Here is a 26159-nt window from a genome sequence, read left to right as displayed (position 1 = left end):
TACTAGTTTATTCTGACAGTTTTTAACTCTCTGAGAGGCTCTAAGCTATTTGAATATCTTAAGCTTCCCATGCCTCTCGAGGCTGGGAGACTGTAAACAATCGTATGCATAGCTGCAGGAGTCCGGGTAAACTTGTCAGGCGAGTTAGAGAGCCATCAGAGGGGTTTGGATTTAAACACTCCTAATTGCCCAGGAACTTTATTAATTGGAGCTGTAAGTTAACTCTTTGACAGAGAGAGAGAGAGATGGTGGTAGGGGACAGCCCCCAGTAAAGTCAGAGGTGAGAGCACAAAGCAATAAAGTAGGCAGACTCTGGTTTTTGGGGGGAAAATGCTCGAGAATATCCAGGGGGACTCCTGAGGCTCGATCCCGCCTTTGCGTATGCCGAGCCTCCTTCCTCATGACCTTTGTCACGAGTGGAATGCCTCACCGGCTCCCCGCACTGTCTTAAATTCTTTCTGAAAGGAGTGGAGTATTTGTTTTTGCTGTTCAGCCGCTCAGTCGTGTCCGACTCTGCGCGGCCCCATGGACTGTTGCCCGCCAGGCTTCTGGAGTGTGCTCAGACTCACGCCCACTGATGCCGTCCCACCATCTCATCCTGTCGTCCCCTTCTCTTCCTGCCTTCAGTCTCTACCAGCATCAGGGTCTTTTCCAATGAGTTGGCTCTTCGTTCACATCAGGTGGCCAAAGTATTGGAGCTTCAACTTCAGCATCAGTCCTTCCAGTGAATATTCAGGATTGATTTCCTTTAACTATATTTATATACATACACAGAGACATGAACAAAAATTGTGAGCAGAAAAAGGGATGAAATCATCACCATCAGAGGAGTATGTCTACAGCCAGGCCCTCTCTGCTGCCCTGCAGGAACTCCCCACCAACTCCCCCAGGGGTTGCCTGAGGCTGTTCCCACAGAGGCCTCCAAAGGACCCCCCCGGGCTGCCTGGCAGTGGCCACCTCATTTAACCTCACTGTATTGGATGCAAGCTGGTGATATTTTTGTCCATCAGCCAGTTGCAGAAAGAAGAAGAGAAAGAAAATGCTGAGATGGAAGAGTTGATGGAAAAGCTGGCAGCCCTGCAAGTACAGAAAAAGAGCCTGCTCTTAGAGAAGAAAAATCTGATGGCCAAAAACAAGGCACTGGAAGCTGAACTCGAAAAGGCACAGAAAATAAATAGGTAGGTTTTTTTTTTTTTCTCTTAAACTGTTTTTCTTTTTTTAATAGTTAAAAAAAGACCATTGAATATTCTATTTCATATTCTTTATCTTTTCTTTTTCTCATATTGGCAATGAAATGGAAAGGGATAAATGAGATTACTAAATATCAAAATATAAAATATGACCAATGTTATAATGATGACCCTTAAGAATCTGAAATTTCTTGAAGTTCTTTACTAAGTGTTTCCCAAAAGTCTAATCCAGGGATTAATGGATTTCTTTTTCACAAATGCCTTTTAAAGAACACAAGCCAAAAATTAATGTAATATTAGCCTGTTACTTGGGTTAAACATTTTGCAGTTTCTGTTGTCTTGAAGTCAATAGTTAATGCTTCCTTTAAAATTAAATTCAGGTACCTATTCTCACTTTGAAACTTCATGGAAGATTGAGGTTGATGAAGAATATACTTAAATGCTCACATACTTGCTGTTTTTATAATACAGATATTCACTGTGCCCTGGCCATGCAGGCTAATACATTTTTTTATTCCACCATTTGGGGGCACTCTCTAGGAGATCTCAAAAGAAAATTGATGTCCTCAAAAAGCAGGTGGAAAAAGCCATGGAGAATGAAATGTCCGCTCACCAGTACCTGGCAAATCTTGTTGGCCTGGCAGAGAATGTAACCCAGGAGCGTGACAACCTTGTGTTTTTGGTAAGTTTCCTCACATGCACTACAGCTGAGAACCTGGCACAGCCAGGTAAATAAATACTTTAAAAATCAGGTTGAAAAGAAAAGAATTCTATCTGTGTTCAATAGAATTCATCCCAGTGACACAGTTTCAGTTCAGTTCAGTCGCTCAGTTGTATCCAACTCTTTGCGACCCCATAAATCGCAGCACGCCAGGCCTCCCTGTCCATCACCAACTCCCGAAGTTCACTCAGACTCACGTCCATTGAGTCGGTGATGCCATCCAGCCATCTCATCCTCTGTTGTCCCCTTCTCCTCTTGCCCTCAATCCCTCCCAGCATCAGAGTCTTTTCCAATGAGTCAACTCTTCGCATGAGGTGGCCAAAGTACTGGAGTTTCAGCTTTAGCATCAGTCCTTCCAAAGAAATCCCAGGGCTGATGTCCTTCAGAATGGACTGGTTGGATCTCCTTGCAGTTTAAGGGACTCTCAAGAGTCTTCTCCAACACCACAGTTCAAAAGCATCAATTCTTCGGCGCTCAGCCTTCTTCACAAAGGGGCACAAAGAGGCAGCTACAACAGGAGTACTCACCCCTACGTTACCCTGTCCTGGGCCTTGTGAGAGCCCCTTATATCTTACTTTATTGTTACTGGCATCTTCATTTCTAATCCTACCTTTAGGATGGGTTTTCCATGTGACTTATGGCAAGTTTTATTACCTGGGTCTTAGTTTAACTTTCTAGAAAATCAGTTGACACTATTATATTACCTTAGAAGGAATGCTCACCTTTGCTTAATTTTTTTTTTTTTTTTTTTACCATTTGAAACAGTTAATTTATAATACGTAGAAGTTTGTGTCCCATCTGGGTGTTAATCTAAGTCATTCCACTTTAGTGACATCCCTCTTGGATCTCCTGCCTGTCACATTTGGTTTGGAGAATGGCATTGTGCCTTCATCTTGTTATCCTTAATTTTATTAATTACTCAAATAGTCAAGTGAGAAGTTTATTTGCTGTTGGAGTCCTTTAATGGACCGGAACCTGGTGGTCCGGAGTCGACGATAAGAAAGTGAGAGAGCCAGAGGGAGGGGGAGAGAGAGAGAGAAAAGAAAGACACGGAGACCCAAGGTCTGATGGAGCAAAGGTGCTTTAATGGTCTTTCTGTGAGTATATATAGGCTGTTGTATAAGAAATTTCTTTCGACAATGATAAAGATCAGCAAACCAAACATCCACCAACCGTTACCAAGGGAACAAGGGATTAATAATGGTCACAAGGTCAGGAGACAATCCATATCTCAAGAGGATGGAGACTAAGCAGTTCTGTCTTTACTGAAGGAGATTCAAGCCTGTCTCATATCATGACCTCAGTCCTGGGAGTGGCTTGCCGCTTCACTGATTTCTGATGACAGAAACTAATAAGGAACAGAGGATTTATGAGAAACAGCATGTAGGAATCCTCCTGCTAAACATTCCCTGATGATTTGCATCTTGGCACTTACTCTTTGGATGTGATGAAAGGAATGGTATATTTCCTGAGAATAGAAAAGGTGCTGAAAGTTTACATCCCCCTTGTTTGAGGGATTTGGATTTGCCTTTGGGTGCAGGAGGGGTGCCCAGCATGCCACTCTTGGCTCTTCCCGCCCTCAGCTATTGGTCCAAGTTCTGCCCACAGCCCTCACACACGGGTTAGGAATCTGGAGATGGGAAGTGGCAGAATGGTAATACTCTTTGTAATAATACTCTTAGCAGAAGAATGTTTTAATATTTTAAGTTTTCTATTAAACTAAGAAGCCTTTGTTGTTTTTCTTCTTGCTTTACTCCATAGGCTAAATGTTTAGAAAGTGAGAACCATGGAGTTCTCAACAGAATGACAGAAGACAGTATTCGCTTGGGAAGGTTGAAAGAGAAAATTAAGGTACGCAGACATTTAGCCAGTTTCACCTGGAAACTGGCTACCTGGGGTCAGATTTCCATGTTTAAGAAAATGACCCATTTTGCATACATGTGTCCCTAATCGTCCACAGAGTAAAGCAGTTTTGTTTCTCTGGCAGAAACAGTACTTCTTAAAAGTTTTTATTCATAAACTTAAAAAAAATTTTATACTTTTACTACTGTATAACATTTCAATGAATATCCTCTTATACAACTAACTTTATTTTAAAATCTGCTCAATGGTTTCCTTTGTAAAGGAATTGGATTTTAGGATCTCATGGGATGAACATTTGGACTTCTAAAATCAATTTGTGCACATTTTCCAGCAACTCCAGTGCTAACAGCATAATGGCTGTAGTTTGGGAGTTTACCATCGTCTAGACTCACAAAGTAATCTGACTAATAATGGGTTCTGTACCATTTCTCATCAGAACCTAATCTGCCAGCTCAATTTATTTTTCCACCATTGCTGTAACAATAATCTGCTCTGGCCATCTGTTTTCAATAGCACCATCATCCCTTGAGTATCTCTACATCCTTAATACAAGCCCCACCTTTGCCCCTGACCGCTCCACCATCCCACATTGGTCCACCATGCCCCTGAGTACTGATGTTTCAGAACCAGTAAATCCCCTGCATCTTCAGCTCTCCTCCAGCATTTTCTTGATCTGGTTTTCTTTTTTTACTTTTTATTTTGTGTCGTGGTATAGCCAATTAACAATGTTGTGATAGTTTCAGGTGAACAGGGAAGGGACTCAGCCACACACATACGTGTGTCCATTCTCCCCCACACTCCCCTCCCACCCTGGCGGCCACAGAACACTGAGCAGAGCTCCACGTGCTTGCTATACAGTAGGTCCTTATTGGTTATCCATTTCAAGTCTAGCGGTGTGTCCAGGCAACCGTGGATTCGTCTCTAAGCCTGTGAGTCTCTTTCTGTTTTAGAAGTGAATTTGTATCATTTCTTTTTTAGATTCCGCGTATAAGGCATGATATGACACTTCTCCTTCTCTGTCTGACTGACGTCATTCCACATGATACTCTCTAGATCCACCCATGCTGCTGCAGATGACGTCATTTCATTCTGAGTAGTATTCTGTTGTATATACGCACCACATCTTCCTTATCCACTCCTCTGTCGATGGACATTTAGGTTGCTTCCGTGTCTTGGCTGTTGTAAACAGTGCTGCCGTGAACATTGGGGTGCATATATCCTTTTGGATCATGTTTTTCTCCAGATATGGGCCCAGGAGGGGGATTGCAGGGTGACATGGTAGCTCTATTTTTACTTTTTTAAGGAACTTCCATACTGTTCTCCATAGTGGCTATACCAGTTTACATTCCCACCAGCAGTGCAGGAGGGTTCCATTCTCTCCACACCCTCTCCAGCATTTGTTGTTTGTGGATTTTTTGATGATAGCCATTCTGGTTGGTGTGAGATGATATTTCATTTTAGTTTTGACTTGCATTTCTCTAATGATTAGCAGTGTTGAACATCTTTTCATGTGCTTCTTGGCCATCTGTATGCCTTCTTTGGAGAAATGTCTATTTAGGTCTTCTGGCCATTCGTTGGTTGGGTTGTCTGTTTTGATGCTGTTAAGCATCATGAGCTGTTTGTAGATTTTGGAGACTAATCCCTTGGTGGTCACATCATTTGTGGATATTTTCTCCCAATTTGTGGGTTGTCTTTTCATTTTTTGTTTCCTTTGCTGTGCAAAAGCTTTTGAGTTATAGTAGGTCCCATTTGTTTATTTTTTTATTTCAATAATTCTGGGAGATGGATTGAAAAAGACATTGCTGCAATTTATGTAAACTTTTCATGACATAAGTAAAGAGTTAAATCTATGTCTTGAAAGGGAAACTGACCCAGGATGGGCCTAGAAAATTGACACCAAGACCTGTGACTTCAAGATAAAGAAAAATTACCTTGGGAAATTCCCTGGTGGCCCAGTGGTTAGGACTCTGCATTTCCACTTCAAGGGGCTCAGGTTCAATCCCTGCTTGGGAAAGTAAGATCCAAAGCTGCTTGAGGTGACCGAAAAAAAAAAAGAAGAAGAAAAAGAAGGAGAAAAAATACCTTGGACATCCAGGTAAAAGATCAAGACATAAAAAAAGAAAGTCATGTTGACTTCATACTTCTCAACAGCAACACTGTATGCCAGAGAGCAGGAACAGTACTTCAGAAAGATTAAAAGGATGAGTGAAGATAATACAGGTTTATGCAAACAAGAAGAAAGCCAAGCTGTGATCTTTACATCTGCTAAGAGAAAATTTGGGCCAAAGCACTAAATGAAACCAAACAAAGGAAAAAAAAGGGCGGGGGGAGGTCTTAATAATGCTAAAGACTACAATTAATAATAGTAGTTATTGGGACTTCCCTGCTGTCCAGTAGAAAAGACTTCCCCTTTCAATGAAGGGGGTTCGGGTTCAATTCCTGGTTGGAAAGCTAAGATCTTATGTGCTTTAGGGCTAAAAAACCAAACAGAAGCTATATTGTAACAAATTCAATAAAAGACTTTAAAAATGGTGCCCATCAAAAAAAATTTTTTAATATATATAGTAGTTATGAATGTTTCTGTACTAAATAACACCAAAACTTATAAACTACAGGAGATAATAAGGGGAAATGGAAGCTTAGTGGAGCTTTAATCCACTTCTCTTAGTCCAGGACAGATCACAATGTTATACAAGAGTAAACGTACAGAATTTTACAGCATAATCTGTAAGGTATATTTATGTGTATATACCTATGTGCGTGCGTGCTAAGTCACTTCAGTTGTGTCTGACTCTGCGACCCTATGAACTGTAGTCTGCCAGGCTCTTCTGTCCATGGGATTCTACAGGCAAGAATACTGGAGTGGGTTGGCATGCCCTCCTCCAAGGGATCTTCCTGACCCAGGGATCAAACCCACGTTTTTTATGTCTCCTGCATTGGTAGGCGGGTTCTTTAACCACCTGGGAAGCCCGTATATATCTATGTCTATATAGACATAGCTATATACAGAACAGTCACAAAAATTGATTATAGATTGGCTACCAAAAAATAAAGTTTCAGTAAGCTTCCAAAGTAGAAATAAGAAAGCTATCTGTTGACCAAAAAAATGAATACCCGAAATTAATAAATAAAATGAGAGTGAAAAGTATTCCTTCACCTGGACATGTAAAAACTGCAGTAAACGAATGACCCTTGGGTCAAAGAAGATGTATAAATTGAATGTCATGATTTCTTTTTTTTTTTATTTTGTTATTGGAGTGTAGTTGATTTACAGTGTTGTGTTCAGTTCAATTCAGTCGCTCAGTCGTGTCCGACTCTTTGCAACTCCATGAATTGCAGCACGCCAGGCCTCTCTGTCCATCACCAACTCCCGGAGTTCACCGAGACTCACGTCCATCGAGTCAGTGATGCCATCCAGCCATCTCATCCTCTGTCGTCCCCTTCTCCTCTTGCCCCCAATCCCTCCCAGCATCAGAGTCTTTTCCAATGAGTCAACTCTTCGCATGAGGTGGCCAAAGTACTGGAGTTTCAGCTTTAGCATCATTCCTTCCAAAGAAATCCCAGGGCTGATGTCCTTCAGAATGGACTGGTTGGATCTCCTTGCAGTCCAAGGGATGCTCAAGAGTCTTCTCCAACACCACAGTTCAAAAGCATCAATTCTTCGGCACTCAGCCTTCTTCACAGTCCAACTCTCACATCCATACATGACCACAGGAAAAACCATAGCCTTGACTAGACAAACCTTTGTTGGCAAAGTAATGTCTCTGCTTTTGAATATGCTATCTAGGTTGGTCATAACTTTCCTTCCAAGGAATAAGCGTCTTTTAATTTCATGGCTGAAGTCACTTTCTGCAGTGATTTTGGAGCCCCCAAAGATAAAGTCTGACACTGTTTCCACTGTTTCCCCATCTATTTCTTATGAAGGAATGGGACCGGATGCCATGATCTTCGTTTTCTGAATGTTGAGCTTTAAGCCAACTTTTTCACTCTCCACTTCCACTTTCATCAAGAGGCTTTTTAGTTCCTCTTCACTTTCTGCCATAAGGGTGGTGTCATCTGCATATCTGAGGTTATTGATATTTCTCTCGGCAATCTTGATTCCAGCTTGTGCTTCTTCCAGTCCAGCGTTTCTCATGATGTACTCTGCATAGAAGTTAAATAAGCAGGGTGACAATATACAGCCTTGACGTACTCCTTTTCCTATTTGGAAGCAGTCTGTTGTTCCATGTCCAGTTCTACCTGTTGCTTCCTGACCTGCATACAAATTTCTCAAGAGGCAAATCAGGTGTTCTGGTATTCCCATCTCTTTCAGAATTTTCCACAGTTTATTGTGGTCCACACAGTCAAAGGCTTTGGCATAGTCAATAAAGCAGTAATAGATGTTTTTCTGGAACTCTCTTGCTTTTTCCGTGATCCAGCGGATGTTGGCAATTTGATCTCTGGTCCCTCTGCCTTTTCTAAAACCAGCGTGAACATGTGACGTTCACGGTTCACATATTGCTGAAGCCTGACTTGGAGAATTTTGAGCATTACTTTACTAGCATGTGAAATAAATGCAATTGTGCAGTAGTTTGAGCATTCTTTGGCATTGCCTTTCTTTGCAAAAACAAGACTAGGAGCTGACTGTGGCTCAGATCATGAACTTCTTATTGCCAAATTCAGACTTAAATTGAAGAAAGTAGGGAAAACCACTAGACCATTCAGGTATGACCTAAATCAAATCCCTTATGATTATACAGTACAAGTGAGAAATAGATTTAAGGGCCTAGTTCTGATAGAGTGCCTGATGAACTATGGAATGAGGTTCGTGACATTGAACAGGAGACAGGGATCAAGACCATCCCCATGGAAAAGAAATGCAAAAAAGCAAAATGGCCGTCTGGGGAGGCGTTACAAATAGCTGTGAAAAGAAGAGAAGCGAAAAGCAAAGGAGAAAAGGAAAGATATAAGCATCTGAATGCAGAGTTCCAAAGAATAGCAAGAAGAGATAAGAAAGCCTTCTTCAGCGATCAATGCAAAGAAATAGAGGCAAACAACAGAATGGGAAAGACTAGAGATCTCTTCAAGAAAATTAGAGATACCAAGGGAACATTTCATGCAAAGATGGGCTTGATAAAGTATAGAAATGGTATGGACCTAACAGAAGCAGAAGATATTAAGAAGAGATGGCAAGAATACACAAAAGAACTGTACAAAAAAGATCTTCACGACCCAGATAATCACGATGGTGTGATCACTGACCTAGAGCCACACATCCTGGAATGTGAAGTCAAGTGGGCCTTAGAAAGCATCCCTGCGAACAAAGCTAGTGGAGGTGATGGAATTCCAGTGGAGCTATTTCAAATCCTGAAAGATGATGCTGTGAAAGTGCTGCACTCAATATGCCAGCAAATTTGGAAAACACAGCAGTGGCCACAGGACTGGAAAAGGTCAGTTTTCATTCCAATCCCAAAGAAAGGCAATGCCAAAGAATGCTCAAACTACCGCACAGTGTTGTGTTAGTTTCAGGTATATACCAAAGTGAGTCAGTTATATATATATACACACATATACCCCCTCTTTTTTAGGTTCTTTTCCTATATCGGTCATTACTAAGTATTAAATAGAGTTCCCTGTGCTGTATAAAGTAGGTTCTTTTTTTTTGAAGTTATTTTTTAATTGAAGGATAATTGCTTTACAGAATTTTGTTGTTTTCTGCCAGATTTCAACATGAATCAGCCACAGGTATACATATGTCCCCTCCTTCTTGAACCTCCCTCCCAGCTCCCTCCCCACCCCACCCTTCTAGATTGTCGCAGAGCCCCTGTTTGAGTTTCCTGAGTCATACTGTAGTAGGTTCTTGGATGTCATAATTTCTAAGGAGAACTGAATCTTTTGTGACTAACTACAAAATTAAATCTTTGTAGTTGAACTACAAAGTTAAAATCTGTGCGACAGCAGTTTTGTAAATGCTCAGTGGAAAATCTATTAACCTTAAATACTAAACAATAAATATGTAAGAAGGAAAATAAGTGAATCAAGCTTTTATCTCAGTCATCTGTTTACCAAGAGAGTGTGACAGTCCTTGCCAGGTCTTTCTGTTTTAATTTTTATTTGTAGCATGTAAAAAACTAGGCATGGTACAAGTCAGAAATTCTTTTTAATATACTTGAAATTCCTTTATTACTTTGTGATGACTTTTGTGATCCAACTTGCCCTCCCAGATGAGACCTGTCCAGGGGTTACTCAGTCCAGGGGCTCTGATAGGCCTAGGAGTGGGGAAGGAGCAATCCACAAAGCCAGCCCCTGGGCCCCAGGCAGCATCCCCTCACTGAGTCCATCCTCGTCCCCAGGGGTACAAGAAGCAGATGGCGCTGAAGCTGGATGACATGAATCATCATCTGACAGAGCAGCAGGAGGACTTTGCTAGCAAGTCAGCTCAGTACCAGCAGGAGATGAGGCACCTCCATCGGATGCTCCTGGACAAGCAGGACATCCTGGACAAGGCGCTGCAGCAGAAAAGGTCTGGCCGCCCCAGCCCCTGGGTGGTTTGTGGTTTTTGAATGTTTGGTAAGATTTTTCCAGTAACATGCTCTGGACCTGTTTTTTGTTCATTTGATTGCTTATTTTTGTTTTTACATTTTAGTTTTGTCTGATTTTAATGTTGGTCTTGATATTTTAAAATACTCTTTTATCTGTGGCTGCACCGGGTCTTGGTTGCGGTGCATGGGCTTCTCGCCCTTGTTATGGAACGCAGGCTTTAGGGCTCAGTAGTGTGGCACACGGGCCTAGCTGCCTTGCAGCAGGTGGGGTCTTTCCAGACCAGGGATCAAACCTGTGTGTCTCCTTGACTGACAGGTGGAATCTTAACCACTGGCCCACTAGGGAAATCCTGACCTTGTTTTGTATTTGCTCCTCCATTCTCTCTCTCTTTTTTTTCTTTTAAAAGATTTCCCCTAGTAATTGACATATAACCTTGTATAAATTTAAGGTATACAGTGTGATGGTTTGATTTACATATATATTGTAAAATGATTATCATAATAAGGTTAACATAGCTTTCGCTTCACATAATTACCATTTTTTGTGGTGGTGGTGGTGAGAACACTTAAGATCTACTCTGTTAGCAACTTTCAGACATACAGAACTGTTAACTGTCGTCCCCATGCTGTACATTAGATCCCAGGTCTTCATTTTCTTTTATCCCTCCCTTAAAAATTCTTGCTGTTTGAATACTGGGCTTCCTAAGTCAATCCAGGCCTCTCATTGTCCTCCCCCTCTCCCCCTCTTTTCCATCTCTTTAATATTTTTATTTTATTCCATCTTCTTGGGAGACTTTGAATTTTTTTGATTAAATATTTTATTTCTGCTATTACGTTTTTGTTTCTGAGAACCTTAAAGTTTCAGATTCTTCCCTTTTTGTAAGATCACAGTCAGGAGATTATGGGTATATCATGTTCGCTGTGGCTCCCCGTGTGACGGAGCAGGTATTGCCAGTGTGTTGAGAACCAGCCCTGGGAAACAGCACACGTGTTGTGAAGGTGAGCATGGCGGTCCCCTCCAGTAGTCCGGGTCCACGTTTAAGGTGGCCTGTTCAGAATGGCTGTGCTGTCTTTGACAGACTGGAACAACATGTTTATGTTGCATGATGCATGGAGAGAAAGCATGACATTCAGATGTGATTTTCTTCAAGTTATGATAGAATCTGTGTATTAGATAGATACCAAGCAGAGTGCAGACAGCTGTTTATTTTCTGTCAGCCAGACGCTTTTTAATGCCAGGCAGAGTTAACTGTTATCTAACAGGTCTTCTATAGTCACAGAAGTTCTTACCACCATGAACAGTCATTTTGTAAAAGTTGGGATGATACCAAGCTTCTTGCCAGACAAGTGGTTTAGAACTGCATTAATAAAATGGAACTTTGTTTTATACTTTTTCCCTTATTCTATTTTTTTGCCCTTTAATGGTTCAAAAATTAGACATTCTATTTTTATTCTTTTAGTGGTTTCCTTTGAAATTTCACTATAGTTACTTAACATTAAAAAAATCTAAAATTAGATCAGCGCCTCTGCATTTCTACCACCAAATACAAGATCTAACGCTCTAATCTAATTATTTCCCCACTCAGCATGTATGCTGTTTTTGTCTATTGTCATTACATGTAAGTACAGATATATGAAGGTGAAAAGAAAAGATCTATTTTACATCATCATTTTACCCCCAGAAACTGCATATTACTAGTTTTAATAGAGTTGTTTATTTTGATTCACCCACAGTGTATCAGTTTCTTTGCTTATTATTTTCTTTTGCATCTGAGACCCTGTTTCTCAGAGTATTTTTCTCCTTCCTAAAGTACCTACTTTAGAAGTTTCTTTAGTGACAGTAAGCTTTCTTAGTTTTTGTGTATCTGACAGTGTCTGCATTTTGGCTGCATCCTTATGAGCTGATGTTTGCTGGAAGCTGGGTTCTACCTCAACAGTCTTTTTCTCTCACCACATTTCACTGTCTCCTCTGTTTCATTGTTACTGCTGAGAAGTCTTTTTTGTCATTTTTAAAACTAGATAATCCATCATATCTCTTGCCTCTTTTAAGATTTCCTCTTGACTCTTAGAGTCTGCAGCTCCACTGTGTTGTTTTTAGAATGTTTATTTATTTACATGGCTGTACCGAGTCCTAGTTGTATCATGAAGGATCTTCGATCTTCGTTGTGGCCTGCAGGGTCTAGCTCCCTGACCGGGGATCAAACTTGGGTCCCCTGCATTAGGAACACAGAGTCTTAGCCAGTGCATCACCAGTGAAGTCCCCTCCGTTCTGTTTAACTATGAGTTTGTTTTACTCAACTACTTGGTTTAAGTTATTCTCTTTATCTGTGATTTTGTGCCTTTCATCACTTCTTGAAGTTTTTCAGTCATTATCTCTTGAGATAAGTCTTTTCCCCTTATTGCGTCTAGATTTCCTTCTGGAACTCAGATTAAATGTATGTTATACCTCCTTACTGAACCTTCCATGTGTCTTATCTCTTACACTTTCTATATCCTGGGTTTTTTTGGGGGGGGTCTACACTCTCTGTAATTCTCCTTAATATTTCTATTTACTAGTTTTTTCTTCAGTTTTGTTCAGTGTGTGTTTAACCCAGACATTGAGATTTTTTATTTCAACAACTGTATATTTCAATTTCAGAAGTCCTATTTGGTTCCTTTGAAAATCTCCCTAGTGATTTTTAAAATAAATTCTTGATCTTTGCTTATCTTTAGTACGTCTTTTATTTCCTTTAACATTTTATTCATAGTTATTTTATATTCTGTGCCAGCTTCTTTATCTGGAATTTGGGGGTTCTATTGACTCTTGCCCTATGCGGCTTATTTCGTTCTGCTGCTGCTGCTGCTAAGTCGCTTCAGTTGTGTTCGACTCTGTGCGACCCCATAGACGGCCTCCTACCAGGCTCCTCTGTCCCTGGGATTCTCCAGGCAAGAACACTGGAGTGGGTTGCCACCTCCTTCTCCAATGCATGAAACTGAAAAGTGAAAGTGAGGTCACTCAGTTGTGTCCGATTCTTAGCGACCTCATGGACTGCAGCCTACCAGGCTCCTCTGTCCATGGGATTTTCCAGGCAAGAGTACTGGAGTGGGGTGCCATTGCCTTCTCCATATTTCATTCTATGTACTGTAATTTTTTTACTATGAACCCATGAATGGTTGAATTTACCCTGTGGAGTCCTGGGGATCTGGATTGAGGATGTTTTTCTCCAGAAAAGGTTTGCATTTGCTTCTCTTGGTGCCAGAGAGTACTTTCAAACCTGTAGTCACTTTAATTTTATTATTAACTTAAAAAAAAAATCTACTGTAGTGCTTTTTTTTTTTAATACAAAAAGATTTTTAAAATATTCACAGGGAATTCCCTGGCGGTCTAACGGTTAGGACTTTGTGCATTCACTGTGGCTTCAGTCCCTAGTTGCAGAACTAAGATCCAAGCCATGCAGCTCAGCAAAAAAAAAAAAAAAAATTCTCAATGCCATTATTACACTTATAATTAATGTTTAACTTCTTAACATATATTTTTCTGTTTGCTCAATATTCCACTTCATTAATTCTGCCTCTGGTTGTGTCTAATGTACTTTTAACTCTTCCATTGAGTTTTTTCCATGATTGCCTCAAAAATGCCTTTTTACTTTTGGTTCACTCCAGTCAGGGCCTGGGGATGCTTTACAGTGGGGAACAATGTAGATTCAAACCCCATGTTCATTTGAGAACAAATCAGTGACTACAGCCCCCAAGGAGCCTCTCAGAGCAGCTTTCTTTTGAAGACTGGCAGATTTTCCCACCCAAGCATCCTTCCTTTGAGGGTTCTTCACCCGTCTCCACTTACCTGCGTGATTCTGGGATACACAGTTGCATGTCACTAGGAAGAAGAGGAGAGGACCGTGGACGTGAGTCAGCCCTGGGATTTTCTGTTGCACCCAGTTTGCATGGGCCCAAGACTAGTCTCCTCTCTCTGGAAGCCTGGGTTTCTACACAGCGTGGGCTTTTGTCCTCAGAGCAATGCCAGCATTTTGTTTGCCCGCCTCTGCTTCGGTTTAGTCTTCATATTTTTCTTCTGCCCTTAGAAATTTCCTTCTCACTTTGTTTTGAGTTTAGCTGTAAATTATCATGGTGTTGCAAACATTTGGGTGTTTTGTCCAAAACCAGAAGCCTGGGGATTTTTATACATAGTTTAATTAAATAGTACCCAGCACTCGGCATCATGGGCTTTGGAAGGAAGCAACAGTTCACAAGGAAAATGATATTGAATGAGTGGGCATGTCACTGGCCTCCCTGAATCTTGGTCGCCTCCTCTTTTTATTTTTAATTTATTTTTTTCTTTGTTGTTTGGCTGTGCATGTGAGATCTTAGTTCCCCAACCAGGAGTCGAACCTATGCCCCCGGCACCGGAAGTTGGTGTCCTCCTCTCTAGACAACAGTTCTAAGTCCACCTGGTAACCCAGTTTCTAGCATTTTGCATAACCAACTGGCAGTGTCCGTGAAGGAGCCGCCTCCCCAGCCGTGCTGTCCTGCCCAAGGCCTGCTCCTCGTCCAAGGCCGAGGCTTGCTTTTCCCTCCCCGTGGGGCTCCCGTGAGGTAGTGGCTGCTATCTGGTCTGCCCCCTTGGTGGGCCACCTGAGGACACGCATGCCCTGTCTGCCCTGATTCCTCAGCTCCCCACGCGGGGCCCGTCACAGAGCCCTGGCTCAGGATTTTCCTTCTTCAGCGGCCTTGGATCCCTCTGGACACTCGTCCTCCTGGCACGTAATCTGGGCCGGTCTTCACTGTGTCCTGGGCTGTGACCCCCACTCCCCATAGTCCCCTCCTTGCCCCCTGCCCCACTCTCTGGGCCCATCAGTGGCTCTGTGGATGGAGGTTTGGCAGGCACCTGAGTGTTGGCCGGGTCACAGTGGGGACAGGCAGAGGGGACATAGAAGAGGCCTGCAAGGCCCGTGCTGTGTGGGCGCCCACAGCCGGGACGCTGTGCTGTGTGTCAGCCACGGTAGCTGTTACGTGGTATTGCTGTACATTAATGCCACAGAGAACAGAGGGTGTGCACTGGTGCCAAAATAAAGGAGAAGGCAAAACAGAAGAGAGCTAAGACGCCATTTTCAGCCTGTGCCTTTGTTTTTTGTTTGGTTTGCAGAGCACTTCCGGTTTCTTTCAACACTGGGAGTCTCTGCTTCAGAACCCACACACCGTGGGCTCTGTTCTCTGACATTAATCATTCTTCCATTTGGGTTCTTGTGACTTTACGATTCTTATGGGCTCTGTAAGTATTTATTAAATTGTGTTATTTTAAACATTTTCTTTGTATTACTTATTTCTCTCAGAGAAGTGGAAGGCGAGCTGGAGGTTGTGTGGGAGTCCACGTCCAAGGAAAACCGGAGGATCCGAGAACTTCTCCAGGCCACTCTGGAGAGGACAGGCCCCTGGGAGAACACCAGAGTTTCTGAGGACCGCTGCCTGGATGTTATCTCTCAGCAAGCCATGCTGGATGCTGTGACATGAAGCCACCGCCTAGCACCCTCCAGGGCCTGCAGGAGCCCTAGGGCCAGGGCCCCTGGGGGAGAGCTCCACCTTACCCAGGACAGGGAGGGGTGGAGGGAGGGCAGGTCCCACCCACCCCCGCAGGTTTCTTCTCCTCAGGGTCGAGGAGAAATAAATGGTCTCAGAAATTTAACCCAGGTTTTTACATTTTTCTCTATTTTAAAAATGTGCTGCTGAGCTCTGTTTAGCCAGTACACACCCTCTGACCGTATTGCCACTGAGCTGGACTCCACTGCTCAGGCTCACAGGTGACCTGCAAAGCTGGCTGGTCTCCAGGGGAAGGGCAGGCAGGCCCAGCACTCAGCCAGCCCTCGATGAGTCAGTTTAACTGGCTGAGCCTTGGATGGAAGCAGGAGCGATGACACCTGTGCGTTCATGCTCGGTGGTATTTTATTATTTGGCAAAAAACAGGGGCTGGTCTGCATGCCCCATGAAGTTGTACAAACTCTGTGCTGCCCTCTCCCCGCCAGTCCTTCTCTGTCCTCCTGGGAAGGTCATTTTCCTGGGGCCATGTCGCCTCCCTCCTCGTTTGAGAGCCTTGACTTTGGGCACGATGGGGGCAGGGGGGTCCCTGCCCACTGTCACCCCCGAGAAGGGTGCGGGGCCATGCTCCTACCCTGCCCTGTGCCGCCTCCTCAGGTAGATCACCCTGGCCTCTCGGACCATTCCCAGGACGTCCTGGCGGTGGTGCCAACCATCTGGGGCGGCTGGTCCCTGGCACGCTGGCCAAAGGCTGCAGAAGATCCTAAACAGTGTATGAGGGTAGAGTCCTGTCACATCCTTTTACTGAACCCCTCACAGCCAAGGCCTGTGTGGTTTCAGGTGGGGAGACAGACACCCCCGCCCCTGCAGTTGGCCCCTGGTCCTGTATAAATTGCAGCTGTGCTCTTTGGTTGCTCAGTGGGAAGTTGAAATAGAAAATCATTGTTATTTTACACTTAAAAAATGTTTTTTAATTGGAGGATAATTGCTTTACAGTGTTGTGTTGGTTTCTGCTGTACAACAAGAAACAGCCATAATTATATATATATACATACATATGTGTGTGTATATATCCCCCCTCTCTCGAGCCTCCTGCCCCCTCCCATCCCACCCCTCTAGATCGTCGCAGAGCACGAGCCTGAGCCCCTGCTACACAGCAGCTTCCCACTAGCTATCTGTCTTACACGTGGTAGAGTATATCAGAGCTACTCTGTCAATTCATTCCACCCTCTTCTTCCCCGACTGTGTCCACAAGCCCGTTCTCTGTGTCCGCGTCTCCATTCCTTCCCTGCAAATAAGCTCATCAATGCGATTTTTCTAGATTCCATATATATTAACATACAATATTTGTTTTTCTTTTTCTGACTCACTCTGTATAACAGGCTCTATCCTCTCAGGTACCCCAGCATTCATAGCAGCACTGTTTAGCCAGGACATGGAAGCAACCTAGCTGTCCATCGACAGATGAATGGATAAAGATGTGGTACATATAGACAATGGAACATTACTCAACCACAAAGAAAGAATGAATATGAGTCAGTTGTAGTGAAGTTCTTTTACATTTTATTAAACTTGTTCAACAGTGTAAAAGAGTTCTAATTTATTTTCATCTTATAGGTGATAGAAGGACTCACCAGGATATAAAACTATGTATCATCTCCTAGGAGATGACCAAGCGCATAACTTTGCTGTATTTTCAAGAGGATTTGTGCCAGCCATCCAATAATCTGTAGATAGGCTGACAGGCAGCAGCAGCCCCAAGAGCCTCCAGATCAGTGCTGAGGTGGATTGTCTGTGGGACAAAGCTGTTGTCCTGTCACCTAGAGGACCACGTTTGTATCCCTGTCTTCCTGCCTTCAGGGAGAACATTTTATTCCCTACAAATATACTTTGCAAGTTCAGTGACCTCTGGATCTCATCAGTGTCCAGCAGGGATGGTGCTCGGGCTCTGCCAGCCTCCCACTGGGTGCCAAAGCAAATGGGCAGGTGAGCTCGGAGTCTGGGATGCAAAGGAAAGTGCAAAGCAGGCAAGGTAGTGAAAGAATGCAGCTGAGAGGCAGAGAGCCCAGGCTTGAGCTGGAACACCCCAGCCTTGCAGGACGGACAGGGTCTCAGGAGCTGGAGAGGGGCAGACGGGCTGGGGTTGGAGCTTGGGGTGGCCAGTGAGGCCTGACTCAGCAGGAACTGTCCCGTTCTCTCTTGGTCCTGGTGAGTCTTTATGGGGTGCTAGAAAGGCCCTGATCAGGTTGAAAGTAACCCATGGCAAACAGAAAACATGACCCAGGGACCCAAGTGAGCCCTGCCACCTTTGGCACTATTTTCAAGCAGCCCTGGGGAAGTCAGGACTGAGTGGAGAGGGGGCCAGGTGCAAGTGTGGGTGTGGCTGGAGTTTGGTGTGCCAGCGGGTCGGGACGGGGGCGCTGTCCTGTTTCCCAGCTGTTCCCGTGCACAGGGGCGATGGGATCAAAATTCTCTGCCCTCAACCACTGAGAAGAATGGGGAAGACCCACCCTTTTCCAACAGCTTACGTCTTTGTAGACCAGGGCATCATCTAAGGAGAGGGGGAGATTCTGGGTTTTTTAAATGTTGGTGTAAATATGTTTATTCAGCAAGTGTGCTGTGGGTACTCACCCATGCGCACTGATCGTTGAGAACAGCAGCAGTGACGAAGGCAGACGTCGTTACAGAGCATGCTAGGTGCTCAGGAGGAAAGCTCCAGGGCAGAGCCCAGGGCCATGGGCTTGCAGGCCAGCAGGGTCTCAGACCATCACGGGAAAACTGATGCTGTGTGTTGGAGCCCGTGGGTATGTGAACCTGCCTTTTCAAATGTAGATTTTATGAACTCTAGATACAGGCCAAGTATTTGCAATGAAAATCTAGTACCTGAATTGAGATATTCTATTATACAACCATAAAATATACACCGGATTTTTTAGTCTTACTATGAAAAAAAATGTAAAATTATCTAATTTTTCTATTGGTTTTATGTCAAGATAATATTTTGTATATATTGGGTTAAATAAAATGTTACTAAAATTGACTTCACCTGGGATTTTTTTTTTTTAATTTTTACTTATTTTTATTTTCAGCTGTGCTGGGTCTTGGTTGCGGTGTGCAGGCTTCTCTTTGTGGTGGTCTCTCCCCGTTGCAGAGCATGGGCTTAATTGCTGTGAGGCATGTGGAATCTTCCCAGACCAGGGATCGAATCTGTGTCCCCTGCATTGGGAGGCTGCTTCTCAACCACTGGACCACCAGGGAAGTCCTTGTTTGGGTTTTTGTTTGTTTTACTTTTTAAAAAATATGACTGCTGGAAACCTGTAAGTCCCATTATATTTCCCTTGGACAGTGCTGTCTGGACGTTAATGTGAGAAGCAAAACTAAGCTAGAAGATAATTTGTGACTTCAGGTCAGAGAGAGGAAAGGGAGAGAAGGAGAGAGGTGGGGAGAAAAGGGAAGAGCGGGGGTGAGCCTCAGGCCAGCCCCCCACAGCTCCCAGGCTCCCGGAGAACTGTGCAGGACAGACCTGCTTGTCCCCTCTCCAGCTGGTGACTGTCACCTCCTTGACTCCTCAGGCAGCTGGGCTTAGTGGGTGGGTGGGGGGGTCACCTCCATCCTGGAAGACTTTGTCCCCTCCCAGATATGCTAGACTGGAAGTTCAGGTCACTCTGGGCAGCCTTTCTGTCTGTCCAAGGCTTTCCCATCAGCAGTAAAGACTCCTCAGGTGTCTTCCATCCGAACTAGAAACTCCTCCTGGACCCCACATTCTCCCATCTCATGGACAGGGCTGCCCCTGACCCTCTGCCCGGCTCCAGCACAGTTACTGCCTCAGCTGCTGGAGCCCCCATCCGGCCCCACACGCCCTGGCAGCTCCCAGCGGGCACCACTAATGTCTGTGGACTCGGGGATGCTGTGCTTGCCCTTACGTGCTGGATCCTCGGACCTGTCTCCTCTCGCCCCACGCTCCCCTTGGCTGCATCTGCCTGAGAGTCACACACCCATGGTTCCCTTCTCAGCCCCGGTGAGCTTCAGTCTTGGGAACCCAAGGCGTCTTTTGTGTCTCTTTCTCTCCCTCTCTCACACTCATTCTCTCGCTCGCTCTGTCTGTCCCACATGGAACCCCTCACTGTGCCTTTTTCTTCCACTTCCCTCACACAACTAGGTTTCTTTCTCACCTCAGATCTCTGCGCCCTTTCAGGAAAGCGTTTCCTGGACAACATCCCTACACTGCGACCCTACCACCATCAACCCCAGTGGTGCCCGTGTCAGACAGAACCCAGATGGTACCCACTTCTGTCTTAGCTGCAAGACAGACAGGGCAAAGGATTTTGAATTTTCTGCTGTCTAGTCTCCCACCTTACTAAATGCCCAGAAATTTACTATGAGGGTTTCCCCACTTGGCCTGCGAGCCCTGAACCCCATGCCATCTTCTGATCGCCCAACTCCAGTTTCTGCAAGCATTTCTCTTTGCATCTATCAGAACCCACCCCTCCCTTACTCCAGGCCTTGGCAACCTCCATATTGCTGTGGACAGCCTATTGGGCTGGCCACCCCCAAAGGCCCAAATGATGAACGTCATAGATGCTCAGTCTCAAGGAATACACCCCAGCGTAGGGAGACTTATCACAGGACATAAGCTCTATAAACAAAGTATGTGTGTGCATGTGTGTGCATGCACAATCGTGTCTGACTCTCTGACCCATGGACTGTAGCCTGCCAGGTTCCTCTGTCCTTGGGATTTTCCAGGCAAGGGATTCCTTCCTAAGCCAAGCCCTGACAACCAGTCTATACTGGCTCAAAAGTCCTTCTCCAGTGGTGCTGGGTTGGGCACCTTGCACAGGGTATCAAGGGGGCCAGAGAAACGTCTGACCGTGATTCGATGGGGGAGCAGAAGATGCTCAAAACCCCGTCAAGCAATAAGATTGAAGAGAACCCCAGGGATGCTCAGAACCCCTTCCAGTGCCTCCTAAAGGTACCTAGGAGGCTGGATTACACTTCTAGGAGCACTCTGTTCTCGGTTGCAGGTTACTCGACATGGGAGGGTCCCCTTCAAAGCTAGAAGAAACACTCCTTGAGTGTATTCTTAGGAACTAGAAATTTTTTAAGACAGAGGGGCTAAGAAAGGAGAAAAATCTTACCGTAGCAGTGCCTGACCTTTGTATTAGCTGGGAAATGGAGAAAAATGGCCTGCAAATGGGTCCCTAAATTATTATAATATCTCACAATTAGATCTTTACTATTGCAAAATGGGAAATGGACTGAGGTTCCCTATGTTCAAGCTTTCGGTTTGTTTCTTTACCAGAATCCTGCCCTTATATGGCTCTTACCATTTAAAGCCTGGGGAATCAGAAAACTTTCCTGACATCTTAGATGATTCCCATTCTGTCAGGATAACCCAGCTCCTCCCACTCCTAACAGGGTCTCTACTTCTCAGAGCCTCTTGATTCTCCAGAGCCAACAGCTTCTCCTGGTCCTTCTGACCAATCCCCAACTCTGCCTCCCTATGTTCCCCTATATCGCACAATCTGATATCCCAGATTCGAGAGAATAGTCCTGCAGGGTGACCCATGGTGGGACTTCTTATCTCCAAGGAGTGGAAAAATCATGCCCTGTTAGGGAAGTGGCAAATGGTAAAGGAACAATCAGAGTATACATGTGCTGTTCTCTTTAACTGACTTAGCCAATGCAAACAGAGACTGGGCCAATTTTCTGAAGACCCTAGTAAGTTTGTTGAAGGGTTTCATGACCTAGCCCTGGTCTATGACTTGACTTAGAAAGATGTCCAAGTAGTTCTATTCACCTGCTGTACTCCTGGGGAAAAACAGAGAATCTGGACAACAGCCCAGGAGCACGCTGACCAGCTTGCCAGAGACCAACCCGAACATCATGCTATGTATGGCAATGCAGTCCCAAATCAGGAACCCCCAAATTATAATTCCCAGGTGGGAACAACAGCCAGGAAACATGATCCAATGTGTATCATGAGAAAATGTGTCTAAACACCAGTCATTATTGAAAGGGTTAAAGAGGTAACCCAATAAGAGAAAGAAAACCCAGCCATCGTTCACAGGCAGCTAGCAGAGTTATTTAGAAAGTATACCAACATAAATCCCTCCACTTCTGGGCAGTCCCTGCAGGAACAACACTTTATCATCTAGTCCACCCCAATATTAGGCAAAAAAACCCCAAAGTTACAATTTGGCCCACAAACCCCCATGCCCCAACTCCTAGAGGTGACTTTTGGGATATTTAACAATTGAGATCAGGCTGAGGAGGCAAAAAAAGGACTCAGCGTGAGAAAAGACAGGCTAGGGCTTACGTAAACCTGAGAGCCACTGCAGTCAGCCATGCCTTTGCGACCTCAGAACAACCCAAGGGGGCCAAGAAAGTCGAGTATCTGTCTGGAGGTAAAATCAACAAGTGAAAGTTGCTCAGTTGTGTCCGACTCTTTGTGACCGCATGGACTATACAGTCCATGGAAATCTCCAGGCCAGAATACTGGAGTGGGTAGCCTTTCCCTTCTTCTCCAGGGGATCTTCCCAACCCGGGGATCCAAGCCAGGTCTCCCGCGTTGCAGGCAGATTCTTAACCAGCGGACCCACAGGGGACAAGGGGAAGGCTAAAAATGCAAGTCAACTGGCTACTGGGCCTGAGATTGCCAGAAAGAGCCCCCCAGGCAATGCCCAGCCTGCAAACAGAGGGCAAGTCCCCAAGGGGAAGTGGGAAACCGGCTCCCAAGATGGCCATGCTGGGTGACTGAGACAGCCCAGGGATTTTAGTCTGTCTCCACTGAGGAGCCCCAGGCAGTCCTTGATGTGGCAGGTAAGAAAATTGATTTTTCAGTTGATACAGGAACCACTTACTCTGTCTCAATTTCTCACGCAAGACCTCTTTCCTCCAAAAGCTGTACTATGACTGGTGTTGACGGAAAGCCTCACACCCATCACCTCACTGGAGCTCTCACTTGCCCATTGGAGTAGCGGTTGATTTCACTGCCTTTTTAGTTATGCATGAGTGTCCCAACCGCCTGGTGGAGCAGGACCTCCTGAGCTCCCTAACTAGGCCATACTCCGCTTAGGAGACCCCCAGCAGCCCACTCATCTTGACCCTGACGATGAAGACAAGCCAGAAGAACAAAGTCCTGTTCCAAATCACCTTCTGCAGGCAGTGAGCTCTCCCGGGTGGGACCAAGGGGTCCCTGGGAAAGCCAGAAATGCCGAATCCATAAAAATGAGCCTTAAGCCAGAAGTAACTTACCCTAACAAAAGACAGTGCCCCATCAACCTAGAAGCAAAAAGGGGGTTATAACCACCCCCCAGATAAATTCTTAATGCATAGAATCTTGGTACCTGCCATTCTCCATACAGTACTTCTGTTCTGCCAGTTGTTAAGCCAAACAAGGAATATAGGATGATACGAGACCTTAAGGTAGCAAACGATGCTGTGATCCATATACATCCCTTCCTGGCCAATCCTTTTGACATCCTTTCTCAGGTCCCTGAAAATGCTCAATGGTTTACCATGCTCGACCTCAAGGATGCCGCCTTCTGCATCCCAGTTCAGCCCTCATCACAGTATCTGTCTGCATTCGAGTGGATTAACCCTGACTTAGGCAAAATCCAACAATATATGAGGACGGTATTGCCTCAGGGGTTTCAGGACAGCCCACGCTTGTTCGCTGAGGCCCTAGGAAAGGAACTAAGGGAAGCGTACATAAAAGGAGGTGCTATTCTGCAATATACAGATGACACACTAACATGTAGCCCCACAAGAGAGGCCTCAGATCAAAGCACCATTGAGGTCCTTAATTTCCTTGAAACCCAGGATTACAGAGTCTCTCAGAGAAGAGTACAAATTTCAAAGCAACAGGTGAAATACCTGGGATATATTATAAACCCTGGGAGTAGACAGCTAGTTCAGACAGAAAACTAGCCATACTGGGCCCAGACTAAGAAACATCTCTGTACTTTTGGGACATGGCAGGATTTTGCAGAATTCAGATTCTAGGACTTGGGCTAATGGCCACACCCCTATATGAAGCCACTAAAGGCCCTGATTCCAAGTCTTTGCTCTGGAACAGGGAACAGGAAAAGGTTTTTAATGATATCAACAGGCCCTCCCTCGCCAAAGCCCCTGCTCTGGGTCTCCCCAGTTTAAACAAGCCATTCATCTTGTATGGAGCTGAAAAACAAGGGACACCACTGGGGGTTTCCTAGTTCAAAAGCTAGGGGAAGTTCCTCAGCCCACAGGCTATTTCTCCAAGCAAATAGGTTCCATGGCTTGAGGCTGGCCTGGCTTCCTCTGGGCAGCAGATGCCACCACTCTGTTAGTGGAAGGAGCAGCCGAGCTTACCTTTGGACAGCCACAAGCGGTCCAGACCCACCTCCCCCTTCAAGTGCAAAGCTTGATTCTGGAGATCAAAGGCCACCCCTGGCTAACAGGAGGCTGAATACTAAGTATGGGCTTTACTTCTTGATTCTCCAGCAGTGACTCTTAAAACTTGCCACACCCTGAACCCAGCTACACCAGTGTCTGCTGAAGCCCCAGAACTTGACATTCTTGCCTCGAATCCCTGGAGCAGGTCTTATTCCTGTAGGTCTGCTCTAACAGATCAAGCCATAGAAAACCCTGAGGAAGAACAGTTTACTGATGACAGTAGTTTTATTAAAGATGGTGTCAGTGCAACTGTTTGGTGTCATCTGGGGGGCTCTGATGAGCCCTGGTACACAGTTCTTTATGTCTCAGTGCAGTAAAGAATTCAGCGAGAGGCAAAGTGACCGATAAGAAGTGGTTTATTAGAATAGGATGCATGTGAGGCTTACAGGCACATAGGCAAGAGATGCTGTGCCCCGAGAACTTTCTGAGCTACAGTTTTATAATCAAAGGAAATGTGGGGAGGGGAAGAAGAACTCCTTTGCCTTTCTTGAGTAGACGTCATGCTTCCATCATCATCTCCTCCTCCAGACTGAGCAGGAGAGTTTTCTTGTCCCTTCACGGTCAAGCTAGGTCTACAAATTATCCTTTCTTACATGTGCAGAGAACATGTCCTAGGGATCATTAACTTACTGAGCTCACTGGGCACGACGTGGGTCTTACGTCACATTGTTTTATTGTTTGGGGGCACGTCTCCAGCTTCTGTTGCAAGGTTTGGGTGCTAAGCAAGCCTACCTGATTTTGTGGTTAAGCAAACCTTCTCTCTTGAGTAATCATTAACAAATAGGGGTCTCCCACATTTTTTCTATTTATAATCCCCTAGTGGGATTAACTATTTAATTATTTACTTTGTCCCTTTACTCTGTCCCTCGCATCAGGAGGACAGACTATGCTATTGTGAGCGCCCACAGGGTCACAGAAGCAAAACCTTTGCCACTCAACCCTTCAGCCCCAAAGGCTGAACTGATAGCTCTAACCAGAGCCCTAACCCTAAGGGAAGGGAAAGTTATAAACAGATATACAGACTCAAAATATGCCTTTCTTGTTTTACATGCCCATGCAGCTTTCTGGAAAGGAGGACTTTTAAATGCAAGAAACTCCCCTATAAAATATGGGGCTGAGATTTTGTGCCTCATACAAACAGTCCAAAAGCCAAAACAGGTGGCAGTCACCCACGGCCACAGTCACCCACGGCCACAGGCACCAAAGGGAAATTCCCGTTATCCAGGGAAAAACAGGGCAGGTCAGGAAGCTAAGAAGCTGCCCTATGTCTATAAGAGAAATGACATTAATCCCGTCCCTGATCACTTCTAACATTGTACCCAGGTACTCGACTCCAGAAGTGACCTGGGCACAGGACCAAAGGGGAACTAAGGGAGAGGATGGTTGGTGGCACGTAGATCAGAAATTACTTATAACTCTCTCTGAACAATGGAAAATCGTTAAAGGGTTGCATGATTCTCTCTACCTGGGAGAAATGCAATGTCTACAGTTGTTTTCTAGCTTTTTACAGAAAAGGACTCTCAGATACAATAACGAGGGTTACTTGAGCCTGTGCCCTCTGTGCCACTCATAATCCAGGAAGCAACCTCAAGCTTCCTTCCCCTCTTGCTAGCCCAGTCCAGCAACTGGGACTTAGCCAGGAGAGGAGTGAAAAATAGATTTTACCCAGATGCCTTCTTTCCAGTGTTTCAAATACTTACTAATCTCTTCAAAAATATACATTTATTTATTTTATCTTGTGGCTGCATTGAGTTTTGGTTGCAGCACTCAGGATCTTTGTCACGGCACCAGGCTTCTCTCAAGTTGTGACATGAGGGCTCAGTAGCTGTGCTCGGGCTCCAGAGCGCTGGGCTCTGTAGTTCATGGCACACAGGCTTAGTTGCCCCACGGCATGTGGGATCTTGGTTCCCTGACCAGGGATCA

General features: G+C 44.8%; 1 protein-coding gene across 29 annotated transcripts in view; it reads left to right on the top strand.

Moving 5' to 3' along the window:
* The window catches only part of CEP89 (centrosomal protein 89), an 86299-nt gene extending 67456 nt beyond the window's left edge, over positions 1–18843 (top strand). For 20 of the 29 annotated variants that reach the window (XR_015145750.1, XR_015145748.1, XR_015145746.1 and 17 more), the window contains 5 exons: positions 1011–1178; positions 1731–1872; positions 3673–3762; positions 10107–10276; positions 15605–18843. Coding sequence is in view for 17 of the 29 variants with exons in the window: in XM_086351739.1 (XP_086207865.1) it covers positions 1011–1178; positions 1731–1872; positions 3673–3762; positions 10107–10276; positions 15605–15782 (748 nt within the window). In the remaining 12 variants the exon portion in view is untranslated. Of the gene's footprint in view, positions 1–627; positions 674–774; positions 1179–1730; positions 1873–3672; positions 3763–10106; positions 10277–15604 lie in introns of those variants that run through there. The other 9 variants (XR_015145747.1, XR_015145744.1, XR_015145745.1 and 6 more) reach the window with 5 other exon arrangements.
* The last annotated feature ends 7316 nt before the right edge of the window (positions 18844–26159 follow it).

The sequence above is a fragment of the Bos grunniens genome, chromosome 18 (assembly GCF_055505025.1).
Source record: "Bos grunniens cultivar Pamir isolate PY7600 chromosome 18, Bosgru_T2T1.0, whole genome shotgun sequence".
Lineage (NCBI taxonomy): Eukaryota > Metazoa > Chordata > Mammalia > Artiodactyla > Bovidae > Bos > Bos grunniens.
Note: the sequence above shows the minus strand (reverse complement) of the source record. Positions and strands in the feature narration are given on the sequence as shown.